Source organism: Dendrobates tinctorius, unplaced genomic scaffold (genome assembly GCF_039654945.1).
Source record: "Dendrobates tinctorius isolate UK_male_01 unplaced genomic scaffold, ASM3965494v1 ptg000063l, whole genome shotgun sequence".
Taxonomy (NCBI): Eukaryota; Metazoa; Chordata; class Amphibia; order Anura; family Dendrobatidae; genus Dendrobates; species Dendrobates tinctorius.
The window spans coordinates 1,583,739-1,608,600 of record NW_027361731.1 but is presented as its reverse complement, the minus strand read 5'-3'; the positions used below and the strand labels follow the sequence as shown (position 1 = coordinate 1,608,600).

Below are 24,862 nucleotides of genomic sequence, written 5' to 3'. Positions count from 1 at the left end.
CTTTCAGCTTCGACCACTGCACACCTGTCAACTCCATGTCTGCCCTCAAAGTGCCTGCCTGTGTATCCTCCCACAAATGCATTACGGCCTGCCTGTGTTCGCACAGTCGCTCAACCATGTGCAGGGTGGAGTTCCACCTTGTTGCAACGTCGATAATTAGGCGGTGCTTGGGAAGGTGGAGCAATCGCTGCAGCTTCTGTATACGACTGGAGTGTACCGGCGGATGTGCGAGCACAGTCTTCAGACCTTCTGGAGCAGGCCTGTTAACTCCGGATAATTATTGAGGAAGCACTGCACCACCAGGTTCAAGGTGTGAGCCAAGCAAGGTATGTGTCTGAGTTTTGAAAGGGCTACGGCTGCCACAAAATTCCGGCCGTTATCACTAACTACCTTGCCTGCCTCAAGATGTAGACTGCCCAGCCATGACTCAGTTTGTCGCTGAAAGTAGTCAGCCAGTACCTCCGCGGTGTGTCTGTCGCCCAAACACATCATCTTCAACACAGCCTACTGACGCTTTCCACTAGCTGATCGATAGAGGGACACCTTGTGTGCAACACTGGCAGCTGCGGATGGAGTGCTCGTGCGACTGCATTCTGTGGATGAGCTTTCGCTTCTGGAGGAGGAGGAGGAGGGTCGAACGCCTACAGCCAACTGTTTCCTATACCATGGGCTAGGCAGCACTGTCCCACCACCGCTGTCCCCTGTGGACCCTGCATCCACCACATTAACCCAGTGCGCAGTGATGGACACGTAACGGCCCTGGCCATGCCTACTGGACCATGCATCAGTTGTGAGGTGCACCTTTCCACTTACTGATTGCTTGAGTGCATGTACAATGCGGTCTTTCACATGAAGGTGGAGGGCTGGGATGGCTTTGCGAGAAAAGAAGTGGCGACTGGGTAGGACATGGCGTGGTACTGCGTAGGCCATGAGTTCGCGGAAAGCTGCGCTTTCAACCAACCGATAGGGCATCATCTCTACCGAGATTAGTTTGGCAATGTGGGCGTTCAAACCCTGTGTACTCGGATGAGAAGATGAGTACTTTCTTGTCCTACTCATAGTCTCTGGTAGGGTGAGCTGGACTTGAGAGCTGCATATGGTCGAACTAGCGGTGAACATGGCGGACTGAGAGAGGGTTGATGATGGTGATGGAGTTGGTGTTCTTTCTGGTGGCCTAGATTCAGTCTTTCGCTGCAATAACTGTGATTCCCTGACTGATTTGCCCTTGCAACGACAACTCAACATTTGCTGCTGGTGTGCTAACCAGTGGGCTTACAGTGGGGGAAACAATGTAGTGTTGCTGACTACCTTCTTTGGGCGCAGTTGCACATGTGGTACGTGAGGTTTGGTAGTCCGTCCACGCTTGCAAGTGCATGGTGGTTAAATGTCTTGCAACTGGTATTCTTACAGATAACCTTTGCCTGATCATTAGGATTTTGTTCAAAAAAGTGCCACACTGCACTCTTCCTACTATGGAAGACATTTTGAGGCCTTGCACGCTGTGCTGCAACTCTTTTGGTTTTTGTAACCTGTTTTTGGACTGCTCCGGGCCTGCCAGATAACAGCTGTTGTGATGTCGATGCCCGCTGCGGATGCTCCTCCTCCTCTTCTGAGCTATTGGCAGCGGCACCCTCTTCCCCCAATGGATGCTGCCAATCTGGGTCAACAACTGGGTCATCCATCACCTCCTCTTCAATGTCATGTGCACCTTCCTCTGTGTCACCGTGTATGGTGGTATAGTATGCGGGAAGGGGCACCTGAGTTTCATCAGGGTCAGATTCTGCCTCAGTGCACTGCGAGGACAATGTAGTGCTCTGAGTGAATGTAACAGCAGAATCATCTATCAGTGGCTGTGCATCAGTGCACTCCATGTCAGATTCATCTTGGCCTGGGTAATTCACGATTTGACTTGATAACCCAGGCATGGTATGTGAAAACAGCTTTAAGGAGTAATCTGTAGTCTGGCCTGCCGCATCCTTCAATTTTGGTTGGGGTGAAGGACACAAGGAAAGGTGTGGTTCATGACCATGAGCCTCCAATGACGACTCAGTGCTTTTATTTTTTAAAACTTCAGAAGAGGAGGCAATAGAGCTGGAGGCTGAGTCAGCAATGTAAGGCAAAACTTGTTCTTGAAGCTTCTGCTTTAAAAGCGGTTTACCTACTCCCAGAAAAGGGAGCCTTCGAGGCCTTGTGGAGCCAGACGATGACGCAGGCTCAACACCTCCTGCATTAGGTGCTATTTTGCTTTTGCCACTACCAGCAGATCCACCACCAACACCATCATTACCAGCTGCCAACCCCCGCCCACTTCCATGGATTCTTCCACCACACTACCTCATTTTTTGGGAAAATGTACCCAAATAACCACCAACTACATGGTACTGTAAAACAAGGTACAAGGTGTATATAGTAGTGGGGAGAATTTGAATCTCTCTTGACTTCAGGACACAGTTGCATTCTGTCAGGCCCTGTTTATATTACACAGCAATGTGACAGGCAGATTCTGGATGGTGTAAGAAAGGTGTATAGAGGACTGGGGAGAATTTGAATCTCTCTAGACTTAAGGACACAGTTGGATTCTGTCAGGTCCTGTTTATATTACACCGCAATGTGACAGGCAGATTCTGGATGGTGTAACAAAGGTGTATAGAGGACTGGGGAGAATTGGAATCTCTCTAGACTTCAGGACACAGATGGATTCTGTCAGGCCCTGTTTATATTACACCACAATGTGACAGGCAGATTCTGGATGGTGTAAGAAAGGTGAATAGAGGACTGGGGAGAATTGGAATCTCTCTAGACTTCAGGACACAGTTGCATTCTGTCAGGAACTGTTTATATTACACCGCAATGTGACAGGCAGATTCTGGATGGTGTAAGAAAGGTGTAAATAGTAGTGGGGAGAATTTGAATCTCTAGACTTCAGGACACAGTTGGATTCTGTCAGGCCCTGCTTATATTACACCGCAAAGTGGCAGGCAGATTCTGGATGGTGTAAGAAAGGTGTATAGAGGACTGGGGAGAATTTGAATCTCTCTAGACTTAAGGACACAGTTGGATTCTGTCAGGCCCAGATTATATTACACCGCAATGTGACAGGCAGATTCTGGATGGTGTAAGAAAGGTGTATATAGTAGTGGGGAGAATTTGAATCTCTCTAGACTTCAGGACACAGTTGGATTCTGTCAGCCCCTGTTTATATTACACCGCAATGTGACAGGCAGATTCTGGATGGTGTAAGAAAGGTGTATAGAGGACTGGGGAGAATTGGAATCTCTCTAGACTTCAGGACACAGTTGGATTCTGTCAGGCCCTGTTTATATTACACCGCAATGTGACAGGCAGATTCTGGATTGTGTAAGAAAGGTGTATAGAGGACTGGGGAGAATTGGAATCTCTCTAGACTTCAGGACACAGTTGGATTCTGTCAGGCCCTGTTTATATTACACCGCAATGTGACAGGCAGATTCTGGATGGTGTAAGAAAGGTGTATAGAGGACTGAGGAGAATTGGAATCTCTCTAGACTTCAGGACACAGTTGGATTCTGTCAGGCCCTGTTTATATTACACCGCAATGTGACAGGCAGATTCTGGATGGAGTAAGAAAGGTGTATAGAGGACTGAGGAGAATTGGAATCTCTCTAGACTTCAGGACACAGTTGGATTCTGTCAGGCCCTGTTTATATTACACCGCAATGTGGCAGGCAGATTCTGGATGGTGTAGGAAAGGTGTATAGAGGACTGGGGAGAATTGGAATCTCTCTAGACTTCAGGACACAGTTGGATTCTGTCAGGCCCTGTGTATATTACACCGCAATGTGACAGGCAGAAATTGCCTAGTGTATGACAAACTACAAGGTGTATATAGAATTGGGCAGAATTGGAATCTCCCTAGAGTGTAGGTCTGTAAGAACGGACAAACTCCTCGACTTTTCCTAACAGAGTCACACACAGCTTCAATTTGGCCGTGATAACAGCCATTACACGGTACTGTGAGAGGAGCGTACACGTACACCGCTGTACGGTATATGTAAAATTGTCAAGCTCCGTGTTTTTGGATACGGACTGACACACGCTATCTCTCTAGTTTTGAATGTAATCAAACAGCAAATATACTAAACTGTTTGAAAAATGGGCAAAACTATAAGGTGTAGGTCTGTAAGAGCGGACAAACTCCTCAGCTTTTCCTTAGAGTCACACACTTAGATAGCTTCAATTTTGCCATGATAACAGCCATTACACGGTACTGTGAGAGGAGCGTACACGTACACCGCTGTACGGTATATGTAAAATTGTCAAGCTCCGTGTTTTTGGATACGGACTGACACACGCTGTCTCTCTCTAGTTTTGAATGTAATCAAACAGCAGATATACTAAACTGTTTGAAAAATGGACAAAACTAGGTCTATAAGAACGGACAAACTCCTCGGCTTTTCCTTACAGAGTCACACACTTAGATAGCTTCAATTTGGCAGTGATAACAGCCATTACACGGTACTGTGTGAGGAGCGTACACCTCTGTACGGTGTGTGAAAAAATGAACGCTCAGTACCTCACCAGGACAAAACAATAAAATTTGGATTGCTTTTAAAAAAGCAGTTTGAACACCAGTGTGCACACAGCAATGCAGCTAGCCTTAAAAGGCAGGCTAATCACCACCAGCGCTGCTGCACAAAAGCAAAAATCTTCACCTTTCACTGCACAGTAACTACAGTGAAAAGCGCTATCAGCAGATGCAGTTTTTTTTTTCTTTTTGACTTCCTAACGATCTCCCTACAGAATCAGCAGCAGCAGCAGCTCTCCCTATTCTGAGATCAGCATGAGTAACATGGCGGTCAGCGTGCACACCCTTTTATACCCCCTGTGACACCCCACAAAGCAAGCCAATCACTTGCATGCCCTTCTCCAAGATGGTGGTGACCGCTGCCTATGTCGTCACGTTGCCCACAGCGTCCGTTCTTCCTGATTGGCTGAAAAAGGGCGCTAAAGCATCTTTTGAAATGCGACTTTGACGCTAAAGTCGCCGACCTCGTGGCCGACCTCACGCTAAGGTCGGATTTCGTTTCATGAAGCCCGACTTTGGCGAAAGTAGGCGACTTTTTAATTTTTTCGACCCGTTTCGCTCAACTCTACTGGCAACTACTGTTAGTTCATCACTTGTACAGAGTCAGCCCAATACCGCTTGTAGAGAATATAGAGCATAGTGGTCATAGTGGTCACCTGGGAGCCAGTGTCCAGCAAAGCGTTCATGGGGATGCCGTCAATCACCACTGGAAGGATCGGTCTCCCTCCAACATACTTGGCTCGCCAGTTCTTTGGGCCTTGTGGTCCTACTCCTGGGGGTTGGCCCTCTGCCCCAGGGGTTACTCCTTTAAAGGACAGAACCTTGCAAGATGGGCTGCCTTGTGGCAGCGACGACAGATGAGACGTCCGTCCTGGTCATAGCGGTCGTTTTCCTCCCTCGGAGTGGCGGGGTTCTCCTCTTCTGGAGCCACGGGACATCCTCTGGACTGGAAGCAAGCTGGATCTTCTCCTTAGAGGACACCTGCAGGGACTGCACCATTTTACTAAGTGCAGCCATACCTTTGGTCAACTCCTGGACTTGAAGACGCAGCTCTTCTGTTGGATCTTTATCCAGAGTCTGTGCATCAGACTCCACAGAGATGAAAGGGAAAGATGTTGCTTCCGGGTGGTAGGTGATCGCTGGGTGTCTAGGGGGCGCTGGACGGCTGACAGTTGGCTCCTGCAGTACCCGAATAGCCCTGTCCTTGAAATCAGCAAAGTCCAGGTCAGGGTTTTGTAGGGTTATGATGCGCAGCTGCGCTCTGTGGGTACTGGATAGGAGTCCTTCAATGAACTGCTCTTTTAACAGTTTGTCTTCCTATTTCACACTGTCAGGATCAATTTGCTTGACGGCTCGCAGTGCCTCCTGCAGGTTAAGAGCACAGTCCCTTATACTGTCCTGTACTTTCTGTTTACATCCAAAGAACCTCATCTTGATTTGAGCGCCAGTGCGCATGTCAAAGGTGCTCCTTAGCTTGGCAAAAATCTTTTTAACAGTCTTTTTGTCAGTGTCCTGCCAGGCTTTTTCTTCTCTCTGTGCTGCACCTGTTAGCTGCCCAATAAGGATGTTCACCTTCTGGCTTTCAGATAGAGAATACACCTCATACAAACTGCACAGTCTCTCTTTAAATTCACTCAGGGTATGTGACTCCCCTGAATACTGCGGTAGCCAGGCTGCTCCCGGTATGTAAGGCATAGATAGCGGCATTATGGGGACCGCTGCGGTGGGTGCTACCGGAGCCGCAGCCGCGTTGGGCACTGCATCTTGCAGCGCTGAGGGGCTGGCGGGGGCATCCGCTGCTGCATTGCTGCTTGCTTCAGACATTTTCTTTCCCCACTAGTTAACGGGTGCCAGGCCCCGGGGTTAAGTGGCTTACCAGCTGTAGGCCTCAGCCCACGAAGGCCTGCCCCTTTTCTTCCCACACGTGCCAATCAGCGGGATAATGGCAGCAATGGCGCCAATTTCGCACAACAGTCTCTGGCACACAGGACCCGGGGATACCGGGCTCCGTAATCCTGTTCGTGATGCCATGTGGGGTACTCGGTACCGGGCTGGTCTCTCAGAGGGGATTGTCACAGCAGCGGTGACCCGGTCCGTGGCCCTGGGCACCCATGTAAAAGGGGTTGAGTTGAGAATAAACTTTATAAGTGATTCGTGACGCCACCTGTGGTGTTCGGCAAGGGAGGTGTTAAACCGATGCTGCAGACAGATCCTCTGGGACAGATGGTGTAGTGCAGCAATGATGTAGCCCTCCACAGGTAGGGTTGTTGGTCCCAGGGCAGTGTAGCGGAATGTTTAGGAAGAGGGTGCAGTGTTTGGCACAGAGATGTAGCAGTGCTGAGGATGTTGCAGGAAGGAGGCAAGGACACAACAAGGTGCAGTTTCTTTACCTTTACTTGGCAAACGCAGTCCAGGGTAATGGTTACAGATGGCACAGGAGCAGGCTAGCCTGGAAGCATCTCAGGGATCTCTCTATCAGATGGATTGTGTAGTCTCCTTCCTAGCGCTGGCTTGAGGTAAATGCAGTACTTTGTTACACTGAAGTTCCTCCTTATCTTCTCTTAGAACTACCTTGTATGGCAGACAGCTGTAGCCCTCTATCTCTCTTGGCTCACCCGTCGCTGTTGTGCCTCCGAGTCTTATTTGGGAATAGAGCCTTTACAGCTTCCTATTCCTCTGGTTTCTGTTGCAGGACCTTCAGTATCCATACAACCTTGGAGACCAGGCTCCAGATCATGCGCTATCACTGGGAGGGAGCTCTCTTTCCTCAGCTCAACCTCCAGCTTCTCTCCACACGTCTATACTCGTTGCCCTCCTCACACTAATTTCCCCTCCTGGCCCGAAGAGAGCACTCCTCCCCTAATTCTGGATCAGAGCTCCCTCTGCTGGCCCGGAGTGGGAACTGTGTTGCATGTAAATGATTAACTGCTAGAGAGACCCTTCCTTGCTTCCAAGCATGACATCACCCTCCCTGGAGGAAGGCAATGCCATTGTGGTGACCATACTCCTGGGGGCACCACACTTATCCGTCAGGACATCACCAGCAGCACTGAAGACACGCTCTGAGAGAACGCTGGCTGCCGGGCACAATAAAACCTCCAAGGCATTTTGCCTTCCTCTGGATCAACATGTTAGGGCAAGTTAGGATAGGATATGGGTTAAACTAGATGGACTTAAAGTCTTCCTTCAACCTTAATAACTATGTTACTATGTTTGCATGTGAGGCGAGCTCAGGCCACTCATCCATTTTGGAAGACCAAAAATGTGACAGGGTCCAAACCCTCCCTGATGGTATTGAAATTTAGTGTCAAGAACACCGCACTGAACTTGCTCACTGAGCCAGTGCTTGTGTCCTGAGTAAAGTGAACTGTGCTCAAAGATACCTGTGGAGCAGGCAGCAGCCGAGTAGATGCGTACTTCAGAGCAGCAGGACCTGAAGCACGTGACTGCTAGGGGCGTAGCCTAAACTCCAGAGAGCTAGGAGCTGCAAGAGAACTAGCAGGGTAACTGCGAGACAAAGTTACCAAGGGGCATAGGCAGGGAGGATAGTCAGGACGTAGCCAATGAGTCATACACAGAGATAGCTGCAAGGTACAAGAGGGGCGATGAGTCATACACAGAGAGGGAAGCGCAGTACAGAATCAACAGGCAAACTCACAAGGGGGAACAAAAACCTGCACTAGGATCATGACATTTAGTTCTTCATACTCTTGCACCAACTACTGATATTTAGTTCTTGATACTCCTGCACCAACCTCTCCATTTGTTCACCACGTGTAAGACTTGAACTCTGTTGTGCTGGTGCACGAGTTGGTCTAAAAAAATGTCAAAGGACTCACAGAAATTGCTTCTTCCACTTCCACCTCTTCTGCTGCTGCTGTTTTGTCGCTGAGGAATTGACGGACCGGAGGTTGGAAGTCTAGAGCTGCGATGCGAAGTGTGTGCTTCACTGCTGTCTTGGGGAAAAGCTCTCTTAAGGTTGTATAAAAGCGTGTTGCGATACTCCAGCATTCACGGGTCCCTTTCTAGGACAATGATCATCTGGCAAAATTTGGTTTTATAACGTTGGTCTAATAAAGTGGCAACCCAGTATTCAGCATTATTCCAAATCATTTCTGTATGGGGATCATGTTGCAGATAGTGCAGCAAGAAGGCACTCATATGACGGGCTCTACCATGAGGTCCGAGCCCATTCTGTGTTGGTGGCTGCATAACAATTAGGCTCTTTTCCATCCTCGAACAACAGAGAGGGGAGGATTATCCTCTTCAACTGACAGTTGCTCACCCATCACCTCTTTCTCCTCCATTTGTTCCTTGGATCTTGTACCTTTGATAACAGTTTGTCTGTTATCATCACCAGCCCCCCTCTATCGCAACAATCCACCCTCACTTGGACCCGCCTGTGTGACAACAGTCTTGAACTTCGAGACAATGTTTTCCCTTCCGCAGCTTCCTCTGCTTTCTCCTCTTCTTCTGGGACCACCATCTCCTCCCGCAGCCTATTCAAAGTCTGCTCCAGCATATATATGACTGGAATAGTGATGCTGATGACGGCTATGTCAGCACTAACCATCTTAGTAGCCATTTCAAAACTGTGCAGAAAGGTGCAGAGGTCCTTAATCTGTGCCCAGACTGTAAATGTGATATGCGCCACCTCTGTACTGCGTTGGCCCTGGCAATACAACATGACGCACTGCGCCAGGGCTCGCTGCTGCTTCCACAGTCGTTGACACATGTGCAGAGTGGAATTCCACTGTGTCGGCACATCGCACATCAATGTGAATAGATTAAAACTTGGCACTCAACTTTAATGGAATCCGTGAAAAGAGCTTCACTGCAGTCCAAATAACATATATAAGCGTTTCGCTCAGAAACAGACGTTCATCAGTGTACTAAAGTACAGAAAAAAAGAACCAAATATACATACATCATATTTTATATACAAATAAAAATAAGAAAACAATAAGAAAAAACATAACACATATCCTATCATCAGAGATAGTGTATTTCATGACCGGTAAAGAATGTGAAATGGGGAACAGGGAAAACAAAGGAAAAATAAGGAGAAGGACAAGAACACCTACCCGACTGCTTAAATAGAATGAAAGCTGTGTAGACAACACTATGTAGAAGGAAGGCTGTAACCATAAGAGTTATGATTAGTGCGTAACTCTGTAATGTATCATGAAGTATATAGTTCACACTAACCAGTCGTACCTGTGAGGTACTATAATGTTTATAATGTTTTTTCTTATAATGTATTATGTTTGCTGGATCGTCACTTTGGGTACTATGGTACCTAATGGCCTGAATGAAAAACTATCCTTTGCCTGTTTCTTGTAATAGGGTACCCTTGTACTCCCCTCTTTCCTTCGTTTTATGGTGTGCTGTTTTTAACATTTTTCTTTTTGCATTTATTATAGTAATTACTAATGGGTGACGTGATCTATCCAGATGTGTGATTGACATTAGTGATGAGCATCAGTTCCTGTGTTAAGGACTCTGCACATTTCCATGTAGAAGACCTATTGGATTGAACCAACCTTGGGACCAATTGGATATGCAGTCACTATTATTATTAGGTTTTGAGAATCATTAAGGACTGATATTGTATAAAATGTTCAATATTCAAGCTTTGCCCCTTTTCCAATATGTATATTGCAAATGGATGATCCTCTTATTGCTTACTGTCAATACCAGTTTATGATATTAGTTTGCTGCATTGGTTTTCTGTTATTTTTCCTTTCTTTTTTTCCTTTTCTCATATGTGTGTAATATAACAGGTCACATGTTCCCATAACAAGAGGGAATTATGATTTTTTACACGGCCATACATTGGGATCTTTTGCCCATTCCCTTGCCAGTTTCAGACATGGCCGCCACGGGTGTGCGCATGCGCGGGAGGCTCCGTCATCTCTCATCTCGTCGAAGGCCTCCTAGAAATAGCGGTACGGGTCATTGACATCACAGGAAACTTTTTCCTGACCAGCGCTGTAATTGGAGGGCCGGAAGTGACGCAATGATTGCGGAAGTCCCGCCCCCCCATGCGCCGCTTCACCGCGGCTAATCTCACACACCTGGATAATGGGCTACTTATATCCGGTCGGCATGCCTTTCCACACTGCCCCCCGAGGAAGCCATATTGGTGAAACGTGCGTCGGGGCACGTTCCTGGAACCGGTATACTCGCTCAGATGGGTAAGCACTAGCGGCACTTTAAACTGCACTGTCTCTATCACTTTATTAGATGACCTGATCAATCTGACTTACTCTCTGATTTTGGCTGACATCTTTTTTTACAAACCTTTCCTGGGGATTCCTGCTTTATTGGAGCCACACCATTTACAATCCCTCTACAGCCCTGTCACCCCTCAAAAATCTCTATTTTTGGTATCTACTGCATTTTATTTGATAAGAAACTTGAATAGACACATATGAGGGTATAGGCTGTTTTGTGGAAATGGCACACTTATTAAATGAGGCTCGCCTTGCAGTTTACTTATCATAATACTATCCCCTGGACAGTCTTTTTCAGGATTTATGATGTGCATTTTTCAGTGTCCATTTTGAGTGGTTTCGGGTGTCATTTTTTGTCTCTTCTTACCAATCATTTCATCTGTAATTACTGTGATTATTGTGTTTTTATATGATTATCAATAAAAGATATATTTTATATTATACTCTTTTGGATTTTGAATTATGTTGGGCTGGAAGCTCTGAAATTGTGTTGACATTGCTGCCACTTTTGTGGTGTCTGCCAATACTTTTTCAAAATGAGAACACTCCTTGTAGGGTGTCCATCTGCTGGATTGGGGGGAAGTGAAAGACCTGTTGGTCCTTATTAGACTATTTCTACTGTGATGAAAGTGATGCCCCTTCTGTGGTGTAAGACCCTCATTTCTTTAAATGTGAACACTCCTTGTAGAGTGTCCATCGGCTCTATTGGGTGTAGTGAAAGACCTGTTGGTCCCTATTCCACTATTTCTACTGTGATGAAATTGATGCCACTATGGTGGTGTCTGCCAACAATTTTTGGAAACGTGAACACTCCTTGTAGGGTGTCCATCTGCTGAATTGGGTGTAGTGAAAGGTCTGTCAGTCCCTAATCTACTATTTCTACTATGGAGAAATTGATGCCACTTTGGTGGTGTCTGCCAATAATTTTGGAAATGTGTAGACTCCTGGTTGGGTCTCCTTCATGCATGTTGACTGTAGCAGTAGGTCTCTGAGACCATCAGGCCTCCACTTCCTTGGACTCAACTACCCTTGTTACTAACCTTAAATTTTTCTGACATTGGTCATCTACAAAACAGATATTTTTGCCACCTGAGCGTGGCTCAGCATGAAAGCAGGTAGAGGTGTTGCATGTGGTATCATGGCTCCCATCAAATGGGGCCTACACCAATCCCTCCCCCACCTCGTCTTATTGTGACGGTCATTGGAAGCTGTGAATGCCGTCCCAGCCCCCGATATCTGATGCCTGGCTCATTGCTGCAGTTTGTACTGTGGATGAATTGAGGCCACTTTCCTGCTGTCTGTCCCTCATTTGATGTGCTTTGGCAGCATTTGGGGCCGTTCTAAGGTGCTGTGCATGTGTTTATTTTTGCCTCCCATTGACCCTAATGGAGCTCGGTTATGTTTGGCGAATATTCGCCGAATTAATTGGTGAATATTGCAAATATTGAAATATTCGCTCATCTCTAGTCGTGACACTAGGTCTAACCAAAACTGTCTGATGGCCAAGAAAGGGGCCCTGTACTATGAGAACAATCCGCTTCCTCCCTTCCTGTCTTCCATAGTTGGGTCGTATGTATCTATTACAGGAAACAGAAGTAAAATGCAATGATTCTTATAAAGTGGCAACAAAAAACCCAAAAGAGTCTCAGTGCTGAAGGGGATAATGTCCCCCGCACTCAGTAATGGGGAATCTCCAGCACCTACCTCCACCCGCAGAGCCGCACTCCACATATTTGGCTGCTCTGTGCGCACAGGACCTGTGATGAGGTCACAGGAGGGGAGGAGTCAGGGGTCACATGATCAGGGGCCTCAGTGAATGATAGTGCAGACACTACATGGAGACTTCTCCCTTGGCCTCTTTCAGATTTCAGTGTGTCCAGTAGGTGTGGTGACAGTTTTCACACGTAGACCCATTCAAGTGCACATGTGAGTGTGTTTCTACAGACCATGTGTCCATGGGCAAAATATGCTGACAAGTCCATTTTTTAACAGCAGCAAGGACCTCAAAACATTCCGCACACTTATGACACACAGAGATGTCATCCGTGCGACCCGTATCGGCGCCTGAGAAGCAGCAGTACATTTAGCGCTGTTCCCCACACTGGATTCTGAAGACCGTATCGTTCTATGGCTCCACGTCATCTCCTCTTCCTCTCGCTGTCGGGGTACCTCAGGGCTCAGTCCTTGGCCCCCTTCTCTTCTCTCTCTACACGGCCCCAATTGGACAGACCATCAGCAGATTTAGCTTTCAGTACCATCTTTATGCTGATGACACACAACTATACACATCATCCCCCGACCTTACCCCCACAGTACTACAGAATGCCAGTGACTGTTTGTCCGCAGTCTCCAACATCATGTCCGTCTCTATCTGAAACTCAACCTTTCTAAAACTGAACTTCTTCTGCTCCAGCTGTCTACTAACCTCCCTAAATCTGACATTTCCCTCTCCGTGGGTGGCACCATAATAACACCCCGGCAGCAGGCGCGTTGTCTGTGTGTCATGTTTGACACCAATCTCTCCATCACATCCCATATACAATCTCTTGCCCCCTCTTGCTACTTACACCTAAAGAACATCTCTAGAATCCACTCCTTTCTCACCATGGAAACAAAAACACTCATTGTCGCCCTGATCCACTCCTGCCTAGACTACTGCAACGCTCTATTAATTGGCCTCCCTCTCACTCGACTTTCCCCTCTCCAGTCCATCCTTAATGCAGCAGCCAAGGTTGCCTTTCTGACTAATTGGTACTTGGACAAGTCCACACTGTGCGAGACATTGCACTGGCTGCCCATTCATTATAGGATCCAATTCATACTGCTTGTTCTCTCCTGCAAAGCTCTCCATAATGTGGCACCCCCTTATGTCTCCTCCCTCATTTCTGCTTACCCGTGTACCCGCTGCAAGTGACTTTCGACTAACATCTGCACTAATCCTTACCTCTCACTCCCGTCTCCAAGACTTCGCCCGCGTTGCGCCATTCTTCTGGAATGGACAATCCACAAATTACAGCGCTTCAAAGTGGCCTACCACATTCCCTAAACAAAGTTCTATTATGTGTGTGTGTATGTAACCCATTCACTGTCTATCTAAGAATAGTCCTTTATCAAAGTCCACTGCACCCAACAACACCATAGAAACTAACTGGTGACTACCTCATGCAGCCTTTATCCATCCCCATTCCCTCAAGATGGCTGGACTGTTGTGAACTCTCTTTCTGGGCTCCCTCTGGTGGTTACTGGAGGTAGTGGAGCTGGTCAGATTGACAGAGGTGTTGTGAATTTTCTTTCTGGGCTCCCTCTGGTGGTTACTGGAGGTAGTAGAGCTGGTCAGATTGACAGAGGCCTGCCACCTGATAATGATGAGGACGATTGGAGATCTGGGGTTACAGATTGGAGTATTTAAGACAGATTTCCTTCAATCCCTGCTGGTGATTTCCTTCATGTGCCTTCTGAGATCTGATGTCTCCTGCTCTGTTCCTGCATGGTTCAGCTAAGTGGTTCATTTGCTAATCTTTTGCATTTGATCTGGTTTTGTTTATCTCTGCTTTGTGCGGGGCAGCTTGCTCCTGCTGGGGCTGTGCTGGATCACCGCCCATGTTACTGCTTGTGTCAGTTTGTTCTGTCCCCTGTTATATTGGACTCATTTTGCTTTGCTTCCAGTATATACTGGAGTGCTGATAGAGTGGGGGCAAAGTCGTGTGACTTCAGTGCATCAGACGTGCATCAGACGTGTTGGATTTTTCAGGGTTTTTTGCGTGATTGCAGACAGTGTCTTTTCTTTCCTGTCCTCTCTAGTCAGTTTGGGCCCCATCATTTGCTCAGTCTATTTCTCTGCCTGCGTTTGTGTTTCATCTTGTCTCACTGACAATATATGTTTGGGGGCTATCTATTCCTTTGGGGCCTGCTCCGGGGCAGTTTAGATTTCTCCTTTCTTGCTTTAGGCTTAGTTAGCTCTCCGGCTGTGCTGAATCGTGTAGGGCATCGTAGGTACGCTCCACGGCTACTGCTAGTTATGTGGATAGGATCAGGGCTCCGCAATCCAATCCACCTAGTTACCAACCTCTCTGGTTTTCTGGTGGCTTAGCTTGGTCCTGCTATCCTCCTCGGTGACCCATTCATAACAGAATTTACCAGCCTTACTGTAGACTCTAGGGTACTCTAAAGAAGGAAAGAATTGGAAAAAAAAAAGTGTCAGAATTTTTTTTTTTTGTATATTTTTTCCTCTTTTTTTTCTAGGGCTGTAGGAGGATATTTTTTGTCTAAATGGAGACTAAGCAATTGTCTGATCGTGTTGAGCAGCTCGCTGCTGAAGCGCAGGGAATTTCTGCCTATCTCGCTCAATCATCTGCTGTTGATCCAAAAATTCCTACTCCTGATGTTTTCTGGGGATTGGTCTAAATTATTTTTATTTTAAGAATTGTAAATTATTTTTTGCTTTGAAACCTAACTCATCGGGGAGCTCTGTGCAGCAGGTTAAACTTGTCATCTCCCTGCTGCGCGGCGATCCCCAGGATTGGGCCTTTTCTTTGACACCCAGAAATCCTATTGTGGCTAATTTGGACGCATTTTTTCAAGCCCTGGGGTTGTTGTATGATGAACCTAATGCTATTGATCAAGCTGATAAAACCTTATTGGCATTGAACCAGGGTCAGGATTCTGCAGAGTTATATTGTCAAAAATTCTGAAAGTGGGCGGTCCTTACTAAATGGAATGACGATGCCTTAGCAGCTCTCTTTCAGAAGGGTTTGGCAGAAACCATAAAAGATGTTATGGTGGGATTTTCTGTCCCCTCTGGTCTTGACAACTCTATGTCATTGGCCATTCAAATTGATCGGCGTTTACGTGAACGTAAAACAACACAAGAGGCATTGCCGCCTTTCAAACGAATTTCTGAACCCATGCAGTGCGATAGGGTTTTGTCTAGGGTGCAACGTCAGAAGTTTAGAAGGCGTAATAAGTTGTGTTTTTGCTGTGGGGACGCCTCTCATACTATTTCTGTCTGCCCTAAATGAGAAAAGCGTTTTGCTCACGCATTTGTGGTGGGCAGTTTACAGCCTAAGTTCCTTTTGGCGATTACCTTGATCTGCTCCTTGTCTACATTTTCAGCTAAGGCTTTTGTTGATTCAGGAGCAGCTTTGAATCTGATGGATTTGGACTTTGCCAAATGTTGTGGTTTTCCCATGATACCCCTGTGGACTCCTATCCCTTTGAGGGGTATTGATGCTACTCCTTTGGTGGAGAATAAGCCCCAGTTTTGGACCCAGGTGATAATGCGGGTCGCCCCAGCCCACCAAGAGAGTTGTACATTTTTGGTGTTGCACAATTTTCATGATACTATTGTTCTGGGTTTTCCTTGGTTGCAAACCCATAATCCTGTTTTGGATTGGAAATCAGTGTCTGTGGTGAGTTGGGGTTGTCAATGTGTTCTTAGTGACACCCCTGTTTTCTCCACCTCTCCCCAGTCTCATGATATTCCTGACTATTTGGCTGATTTTTCTGATGTATTTAGTGAGAGTAAGTCTGCGTCTTTGCCTCCTCATAGGAGTTATAACTGTGCAATTGAGTTAATGCCCGGGTGTAAATTTCCCAAGGGTCGGCTTTTCAACTTATCGGTACCCGAACATGATGCTATGCGATCTTATATCAAGGAGTCGTTGGAGAAGGGTCATATTAGACCATCCTCTTCACCTTTAGGTGCTGGGTTTTTTTTTGTGGCCAAGAAAGATGGCTTATTAAGGCCATGTATTGACTATCGTTCCCTTAACAAAATCACTGTTAAATAGTACCTGTTACCCCTGATTTCTGATTTATTTTCCAGAGTTAAAAGTGCCTGTAGGTTTACCAAACTTGACCTCAGGGGGCGTATAATCTTATTCGCATCAAGCACGGGGATGAATGGAAGACGGCGATTAATATCTCGGAGGGACATTTTGAGTACCTGGTGATGCCTTTTGGGCTCACTAATGCCCCTTCTGTCTTCCAATGTTTTATGAAGGATATCCTCCGGGACTTTGTGGATAAGTTTTTGATCATTTATCTGGATGATATTTTGATCTTTTCCAGGGATTGGGATTCTCATGTGGAACATGTCCGGACTGTGTTCCGGATTTTGAGGGAAAATACTCTGTCTGTTAAGGGAACGAAGTGTCTCTTTGGTGAACAGAGGATTTCATTTTTGGGATTCATTTTGTCCCCGTCTACTATTGAAATGGACCCGGCCAAGGTACAGGCCATTTATGATTGGGTTCAGCCCACTTCTTCAGAAGTTTTTGGGTATTGCTAATTTCCACCGTAAATTTATAAATAATTTTTCTGGTATCGTTAAACCACTGACTGATTTGACCAAAAAGGGCGCTGATGTGGTGAATTGGTCTCCAGAGGCAGTCTCGGCAGTTCAGGAGCTTATGCGGAGATTCACTTCTGCTCCAGTTCTACGGCAACCTGATGTCTCACTCCCATTTCAGGTGGTGGTAGATGCTTCTGAGATTGGTGCAGGAGCTGTTTTGTCTCAAAGAGATCCGGTGACTTCTAAGATGAATCCCTGTGCCTTCTTTTCTCGAAAATTTTCCCCATCTGAATGTAACTATGATATGGGGAATCGGGAATTGTTGGTCATGAAACGGGCATTTCAAGAGTGGAGACATTGGTCGGAGGGAGCTAGACATCAAGTTGCGGTCCTCACCGACCATAAGAATTTGATTTATCTTGAATCAGCCAAACGCTTGAATCCTAGACAGGCTAGGTGGGCCTTGTTTTTCAAGCGTTTTAATTTTGTGGTCTCCTTTCTTCCGGGCAGTAAGAATGTTGAGGTGGATGACCTTTCTAGGAGTTTCTTTGCGGATTCTCTTGATGTGACTGAGCCTACTACCATTCTAAATGAGGGTCTAGTTCTTTCCGCCATCTCACCCGATTTGAGATGTACCCTGGAGGAATTTCAGGAGGACAAACCTGAACGTTGCCCTATGGGAAAATTGTATGTCCCTGACCAGTGGAGGAAAAGAGTAATGTCTGACATTCATTGCTCCGCATTGGCTGGTCATCCAGGTATTTTTGGTACCAGAGATTTGGTGAGTCGGTCTTTTTGGTGGCCTGCCTTATCTCGTGATGTCAGGAATTTTGTACAGTACTGTGGGACTTGTTCTCGGTACAAGCCCTGTTCTAGTGGTTTGTTGATGCCTCTACCGGTGCCCAAGAGGCCATGGACCCATATCTCAATGGATTTTATTTCTGATCTTCCTGTCTCTCAGAGAATGACTGTTATCTGGGTGATCTGATAGATTTTCTAAGATGGTCCATCTTGTACCACTCCCAAAGTTGCCATCTTCTTCTGAGTTGGTGCCCTTGTTTTTACAACAGGTGGTTCGTTTGCATGGGATTCCTGAGAACATTGTGTCAGACAGAGGAGTCCAGTTTGTTTCCAGGTTTTGGAGAGCTTTTTGTTCCAAACTGGGAATTCAGTTATCTTTCTACTCTGCATTTCAACCTCAGACCAATGGGCAGACTGACAGAGCAAACCAGACTTTGGAATCCTATTTAAGATGTTTCATATCTGCTGATCAAGATGACTGGGTCTCATTTTTGCCCTAGGCGGAATTCGCTCTAAACAATAGGGCTAGTTCTGCCACTTTGATGTCGCCTTTTTTCTGTAACTGTGGGTTTCTTCCTCAATTTTCTTCAGGGCAGATGGAATCTTTGGCCTTCCCAAGTGTGGATTCTGTGGTAGAGAATGCAGTAGATTTCGGACCAAGTAGTGGATAAGTTGTCCCAGTCTCAGGAAAAGGCGGTTTTACAACCGGCATAGGACCATTGGTCCCCAGAGTAAAGTGGGTGATATGGTTTGGTTGTCTTCAAAAGATATTCCTATGAAGGTTGCGTCTCCAAAATTCAAGCCAAGATTCATTGGACCTTATAAGATTTTGGAAATCCTTAACCCCGTTTCTTTCCGTATGGGCCTTCCAGTTACGTTTAAGATTCATAACGTTTTTCATAAATCTTTGTTGAAGAGGTTTGTGGAGCCAGTAGTTCCCATGGCGGCACCTCCTGACCCTGTATTGGTTAAAGGTAATTTGGAGTATGAGGTAGAGAAGATATTGGATTCTCATTTGGCTAGACAGAGACTCCAGTACTTGGTCAAGTGGAAGGGTTATGGCCAGGAGGATAATTCTTGGGTCTCTGTTTCTAACATTCATGCCGAGAGATTGGTTCGTGCTTTTCACCGGGCCCATCCTGATTGGCCTGGTGGCGTGGATGAGGGTTCGGTGACCCCTCCTCAAGGGGGGGTACTGTTGTGAATTCTCTTTCTGGGCTCCCTCTGGTGGTTACTGGAGGTAGTGGAGCTGGTCAGATTGACAGAGGTGTTGTGAGTTCTCTTTCTGGGCTCCCTCTGGTGGTATGTCCTTAAATCAGAAAACTATGTAACACAAAATACTTAATAAATAACATTTCCCACATGTCTACTTTACATCAGCAACATTTTGGAAACATTATTTATTTTGTTAGGAAGTTAGAAGTGTTAAAAGTTGACCAGCGATTTCTCATTTTATCAAAAACATTTACAAAACTATTTTTAGGAACCAAATCACATTTAATTTGAAGTGACTTTGAGGGGTCTACATGACAGAAAATAACCAAAAGTGAAACCAGTCTATAAAATGACTTTGGGCATGGAATGCTGTTTTCTACAGAACGCACACACACGTCTCCACTCTGTACACCTCGTACACACGCGGCTCCGCTCTGTACACATCGTACACACGCGGTTCCGCTCCGTACACCTCGTACACACACGGTTCCACTCCGTACACACATGGCTGCGCTCCGTGCACCTCGTACAGACGCGGCTCCGACCGTACACACGCAGCTCTGCTCCTTCACCTCGTACACACGCGGCTCCGCTCCGTACACCTTGTACACACACGGATCTGCTCCGTACACCTCGAACACACACGGCTACACCTCGTACATACGTGGCTTCGCTCCGTACACCTCATACACAAACGGCTTAGTTCCGTACACCTTGTACACACGCGGCTCCGCTCCGTACACCTCGTACACACGCGGATCCGCTCCGTACACACGTGGATCCACTCCGTACACCTCATACAAACTCGGATCCGCTCCGTAAACCTTGTACACAGGCGACTCTGCTCCGTACACCTCCTACACACTCCGAACACACATGGCTCCGCTCCGTACACATGCAGCTCCGCTCCGTACACCTCGTACACACGACTCTGCTCCGTACACCTCATACACAAACGGCTCCGCTCCGTAAACCTCAAACACATGGTTCCACTCCGTACACACACAGCTCCACCCTGTACATCTCGTACACACACAGCTCCGCTCTGTACATCTCGTACACACACAGCTCTGCTCCATACATCTCGTACACACACACACACGACTCCACAACGTACACACGACTCCGCTCCATACACCTTATACACGCACAGCTTCGCTCCGTACACCTTATACATGCACGGCTCCGCTCCGTACACCCCACAGGCGGCTCCGCTTCGCACACCTTGTACAAAGGCGGCTCCGCTCCATACACTTCATATACAAGTGGTTTCACTCCGTACACCTCGTACACACGCGGTTCCGCTCCGTACACCTCGTACACACGTGGCTCCGCTCCGTACACCTCGTACACACGCGGCTCCGCTCCGTACACCTCGCACACACGCGGCTCCGCTCCGTACACCTCGCACACACGCGGCTCCGCTCCGTACACCTCGTACACACACGCGGTTCCGCTCCATACAGACACGGCTCCGCTCCGTACACCTCGTGTGGGATTTTTTACGTTTGAGGCTATGTGCACACGTTGCGGATTCTGCTGCGGATCCGCAGCATTTTTGGCGCTGCGAGTCCGCAGCAGTTTCTGCTGCGTTGTACAGTACCATTCTTTGCAATGGTAAAACCAAAAACGCTGTGGACATGCTGATTTTTCCACGCGGATTTGCTGCGGGTTACAATCTGCAACATGTCAATTCTTTGTGCAGAATCCGCTGCGGTTTCACACCTTCTCCTTTGTGAGGTGTGAAACCGCAGGGCTAAATCGCAAAGACCTGCGGATTTTTCAAAATCCGCAGCACTTCAAACTACATGTGCATATAGCCTAAAGGGTTTGTCTACTACCTGGACTACCCCTTCTCTTTCCTTCTGTATGGTCCTGTTAAAATAAAAATGCTTGTATTAACCTTCCATGCCAGCACGGTTTCAGCACTTGTTTGTGTGTCATGTGACCCCTGCGTCCAATTAGCGCTGGTGTCACTGTTATCACCTTCGGACAAATTGAACAATAAGAGGAAATCGTAGAGAAGTCGCAGCCCTGGCTTCCTGTTGATGTTCAATATGTCCGAAGGTGAGACAGTGAAGCCAAACCTGATTGTGCGCAGGGCTCGTGTGATGGAACAACCTGATGAGTCCAGGGAACATGAATGCTGACACCACTGGAACAGCATCGGCACGGAAGGTGAGTATGAGTTTTCCTTATTGTAACAAAGCCAAACATGAGAAATGACAATGGGTTGCCATAAATAGTGTGCAACCACTTTAAGAAAATAAAATTTTCGGTTAATTCATTTCCAACATGTTTTTAAAGAGTTTATTTTCATTTAAGACATTTCCTACATTAAGAACATGAAAAAGGCTTCTGCCCTGTGTGAGTTATCTGATGTGTGATAAGATTTGATTTATCTGTAAAACATTTCCCACATTCTGAACAGGAAAAAGGCTTCTCCCCTGTGTGAGTTCTCTGGTGCCTAACACAATCTGATTTGTGGTTAAAACATTTCCCACATTCCGAACAGGAAAAAGGTTTCTCCCCTGTGTGAATTCTCTGGTGGGTAACCAAATGTGATTTTTGTTTAAAACATTTCCCACATTCTGAACATGAAAAAGGTTTCTCCCCTGTGTGAGTTTTCTGGTGCTTAACCAAAACGAATTTCAGGTTAAAACATTTCCCACATTCTGAACATGAAAAAGGCTTCTCCCCTGTGTGAGATTTCTTATGTGTGATAAGATTTGATTTATCTGTAAAACATTTCCCACATTCTGAACAGGAAAAAGGCTTCTCCCCTGTGTGATTTCTCTGGTGCTTAACCAAATCTGATTTCTGGTAAAAACATTTCCAACATTCTGAACAGGAAAAAGGCTTCTCCCCTGTGTGAATTCTCCTGTGCATATTCAAATTTGATCTTTCTTTAAAACATTTCCCACATTCTGAACATGAAAATGGCTGCTCCCCTGTGTGACTTCTCTGGTGACTAACCAAAGCGGATTTTCGGTTAAAACATTCCCCACATTCTGAACATGAAAAAGGCTTCTCCCCTGTGTGAATTCTCTGGTGGGTAACCAAATGTGATTTTTGATTAAAACATTTCCCACATTCTGAACATGAAAAAGGCTTCTCCCCTGTGTGAGTTCTCTGGTGCTTAACCAAAACGAATTTCAGGTTAAAACATTTCCCACATTCTGAACATGAAAAAGGCTTCTCCCCTGTGTGAGATTTCTTATGTGTGATAAGAGATGATATATCTGTAAAACATTTCCCACATTCTGAACAGGAAAAAGGCTTCTCCCCTGTGTGACTTCTCCTGTGCATATTCAAATTTGATTTCTCTTTAAAACATTTCCCACATTCTGAACATGAAAATGGCTTCTCCCCTGTGTGACTTCTCCTGTGCATATTCAAATTTGATTTTTCTTTAAAACATTTCCCACATTCTGAACATGAAAATGGCTTCTCCCCTGTGTGACTTTTCTGGTGACTAACCAAAGCTGATTTTCGGTTAAAACATTTCCCACATTCTGAACAGGAAAAAGGCTTCACCCCAGTATGAGTTCTTTGGTGTGTAACAAGATTTCCTTTCTGTTTAAAACAGTTCCCACATTCTGAACATGAAAAAGGCTTCTCCCCTGTGTGAATTCTCTGATGCTTTACCAAATCTGATTTCTGGTTAAAATATTTTCCACATTCGGAACATGAAAATGGCTTTTCAATTGTGTGCATTCTCTGATGCTTAACCAAATCTAAATTTTGGTTAAAATATTTCCCACACTTAGAACATGAAAATCTATTCTCTGCTATGTGAATTTTTTGATCTTTAATGAAAGAGTTTTCAAGGGGAAAACTATTTACATATTCTGAATGTGATAATGGCTTCTTTGCCTTAGTAGTAGTTTGTTTTCTAATGCTTATTTTGCAACTATGATTTTCCTTAGTAGTCAGTAATGAACCAGAAGACAGGACGTGTTTCAAAGGATCAGGTGACAGATCTTTGCTGTGAAGGGATGATGGTATATCTGGAGAAATCGCAGTCACTTCAGTTGTATCCTGTGGGATCTTTAGATCATCTGATTTAAAAACTGAAGATGTCAGCTCTCCCTCTGATCTCCTGGTACAGTCATCTGGTAATAAATCTGCTAAGAATAAAACCAATTATTATTTTAGAAAAAATATCCTTGAATTTTATGTTTTCTAATATTTCTGCTTAAACTGTCAGTAAAAATGGCAAGTTATGTTAAAAATTTGAATTATTCACCAAGACAATAACAGTTCACAGTCTAATAGAAAATCTCATAGCATGAACAAGAGGAGTGTGGTTTTCAATGGAAAAACAGAGGTTTACACATTAGTGGCTCAAAGGTTCTTGAAAAGCAACATGGATTCCATAAACCAATCCACCAATATCCGCTCTCCAAACGTCAAATTTCCCCCCTTACTTCTGAGCCTTGCAGTGTGCCCAAACCACATTTAGCATCAATGTATTTGGCATTGCTGTAATAAGAAGAACGCACTTAGTTTGCTGTGTTTCTTGCAGCACAATCTGAGCACTATGTGCCGGGTAATAAAATGTCATATTTGCAATTTTTACCCTCCAACATCCACTGCATGTTTACTACTGGGAGGTGCCTGTGGACGCAAAATAGTCACTACTTCTATAGACCAATTCACTGAGAGTTATACTGTCCAAAATAGAGTCACTTTATGGGAATTTCTACTTCTGTGGTTTTCTACCATTTTGTCTTATTAGAGCTTCTTGTAAGGGTTCCGGATATTCCATGGAACCCATTTTGCCTTCAACCAAGATGGACTCTGGTACTTTGCCCTGTCCTTAAACTTCCTATCTGTCGTGTTATTTAAGTCCGGGTCAGGAAAGACTCCTTGCCTGAGTATTTTGATGCTGGTGGCTTCTGAATTTCCTCCTGACTTGCTTCTGGAATTCCTACTGCTGCTCGTTTACTCTGTGCTCTGCCTCATCACTTCCAGCTGCCTTCAGTCCTATGTGCTGCTTCTTGATCCTGGCTGTGCTTACCTATTGTCCAGACTTCTAAATAGAGGAGCTACACATCTCTGGTACAGCTGTTGTCTGTAAGATTTTTTTGTCATTATTGTTATCTGAACATTAATTCCTGGACTGTATCTGGGCATGCTGCGGTGCTGGACTTGAGCGAGACTTTTTCAGCCGTAAAAGAAGTACACTGGAAAATCTTCTCCTTATTGTTCACCATCTTCATATTTCTGGACTTCCATGAAAGGTGTCGGCTTCACGGTTTGCATATTTCTATACTACCATGTATAAGTGCAGGTCACACTCTTGCCACATATAATTTCTGGACTTGTTTGTATTGGTGGTCACGCTCCGCTAGCATAGTTGCTGGACATTTCCGTTTTGTGCTGTTTGAACTTCGCTGTAATTTCAGGAATTACTCTGTTAGTTTATGTTGTACTCTTTGCTTTGTTAATACAGTTTGTCTCAACTTTGGTCATAGATTCATTTTATCCCACGCCATCAATTTCAATAGTAACTTCATAATTATTGCAGAATCCTCAGGCCCAATAAGGAATCTGCTGTGATAATGACAAATGATGCAAAGTTGGATCAGTTGTTCTCCTTACAAGAGAACATGGAGGCTCTGCAAAACAAGGTTGCCAACTGGGAGGCATGTTTCAGACAGGATCTTTAGGAGTTAAGTAATCAAATAACAGCACAGGCACCTATACCTCTGGGGCAGCCACTGCCAACTAGCTCACCCAAGTTACCGT

At 45.7% G+C, this 24,862-nt stretch overlaps 2 protein-coding genes across 2 annotated transcripts in view; one reads left to right on the top strand and one right to left on the bottom strand.

Annotated features, from left to right (window-relative positions):
- The window catches only part of LOC141094169 (uncharacterized), a 347,923-nt gene that overhangs the window by 101,113 nt on the left and 221,948 nt on the right, over positions 1–24,862 (top strand). The window lies entirely within an intron of this gene.
- LOC141094186 (uncharacterized) overlaps positions 21,405–24,862 on the bottom strand; it is an 82,180-nt gene continuing 78,722 nt past the window's right edge. Inside the window, exon 9 of the mRNA XM_073579944.1 lies at positions 21,405–22,455. Within this exon, the coding sequence (XP_073436045.1) occupies positions 21,446–22,455 (1,010 nt within the window). The 3' untranslated portion in view covers positions 21,405–21,445. The remainder of the gene's footprint in view (positions 22,456–24,862) is intronic.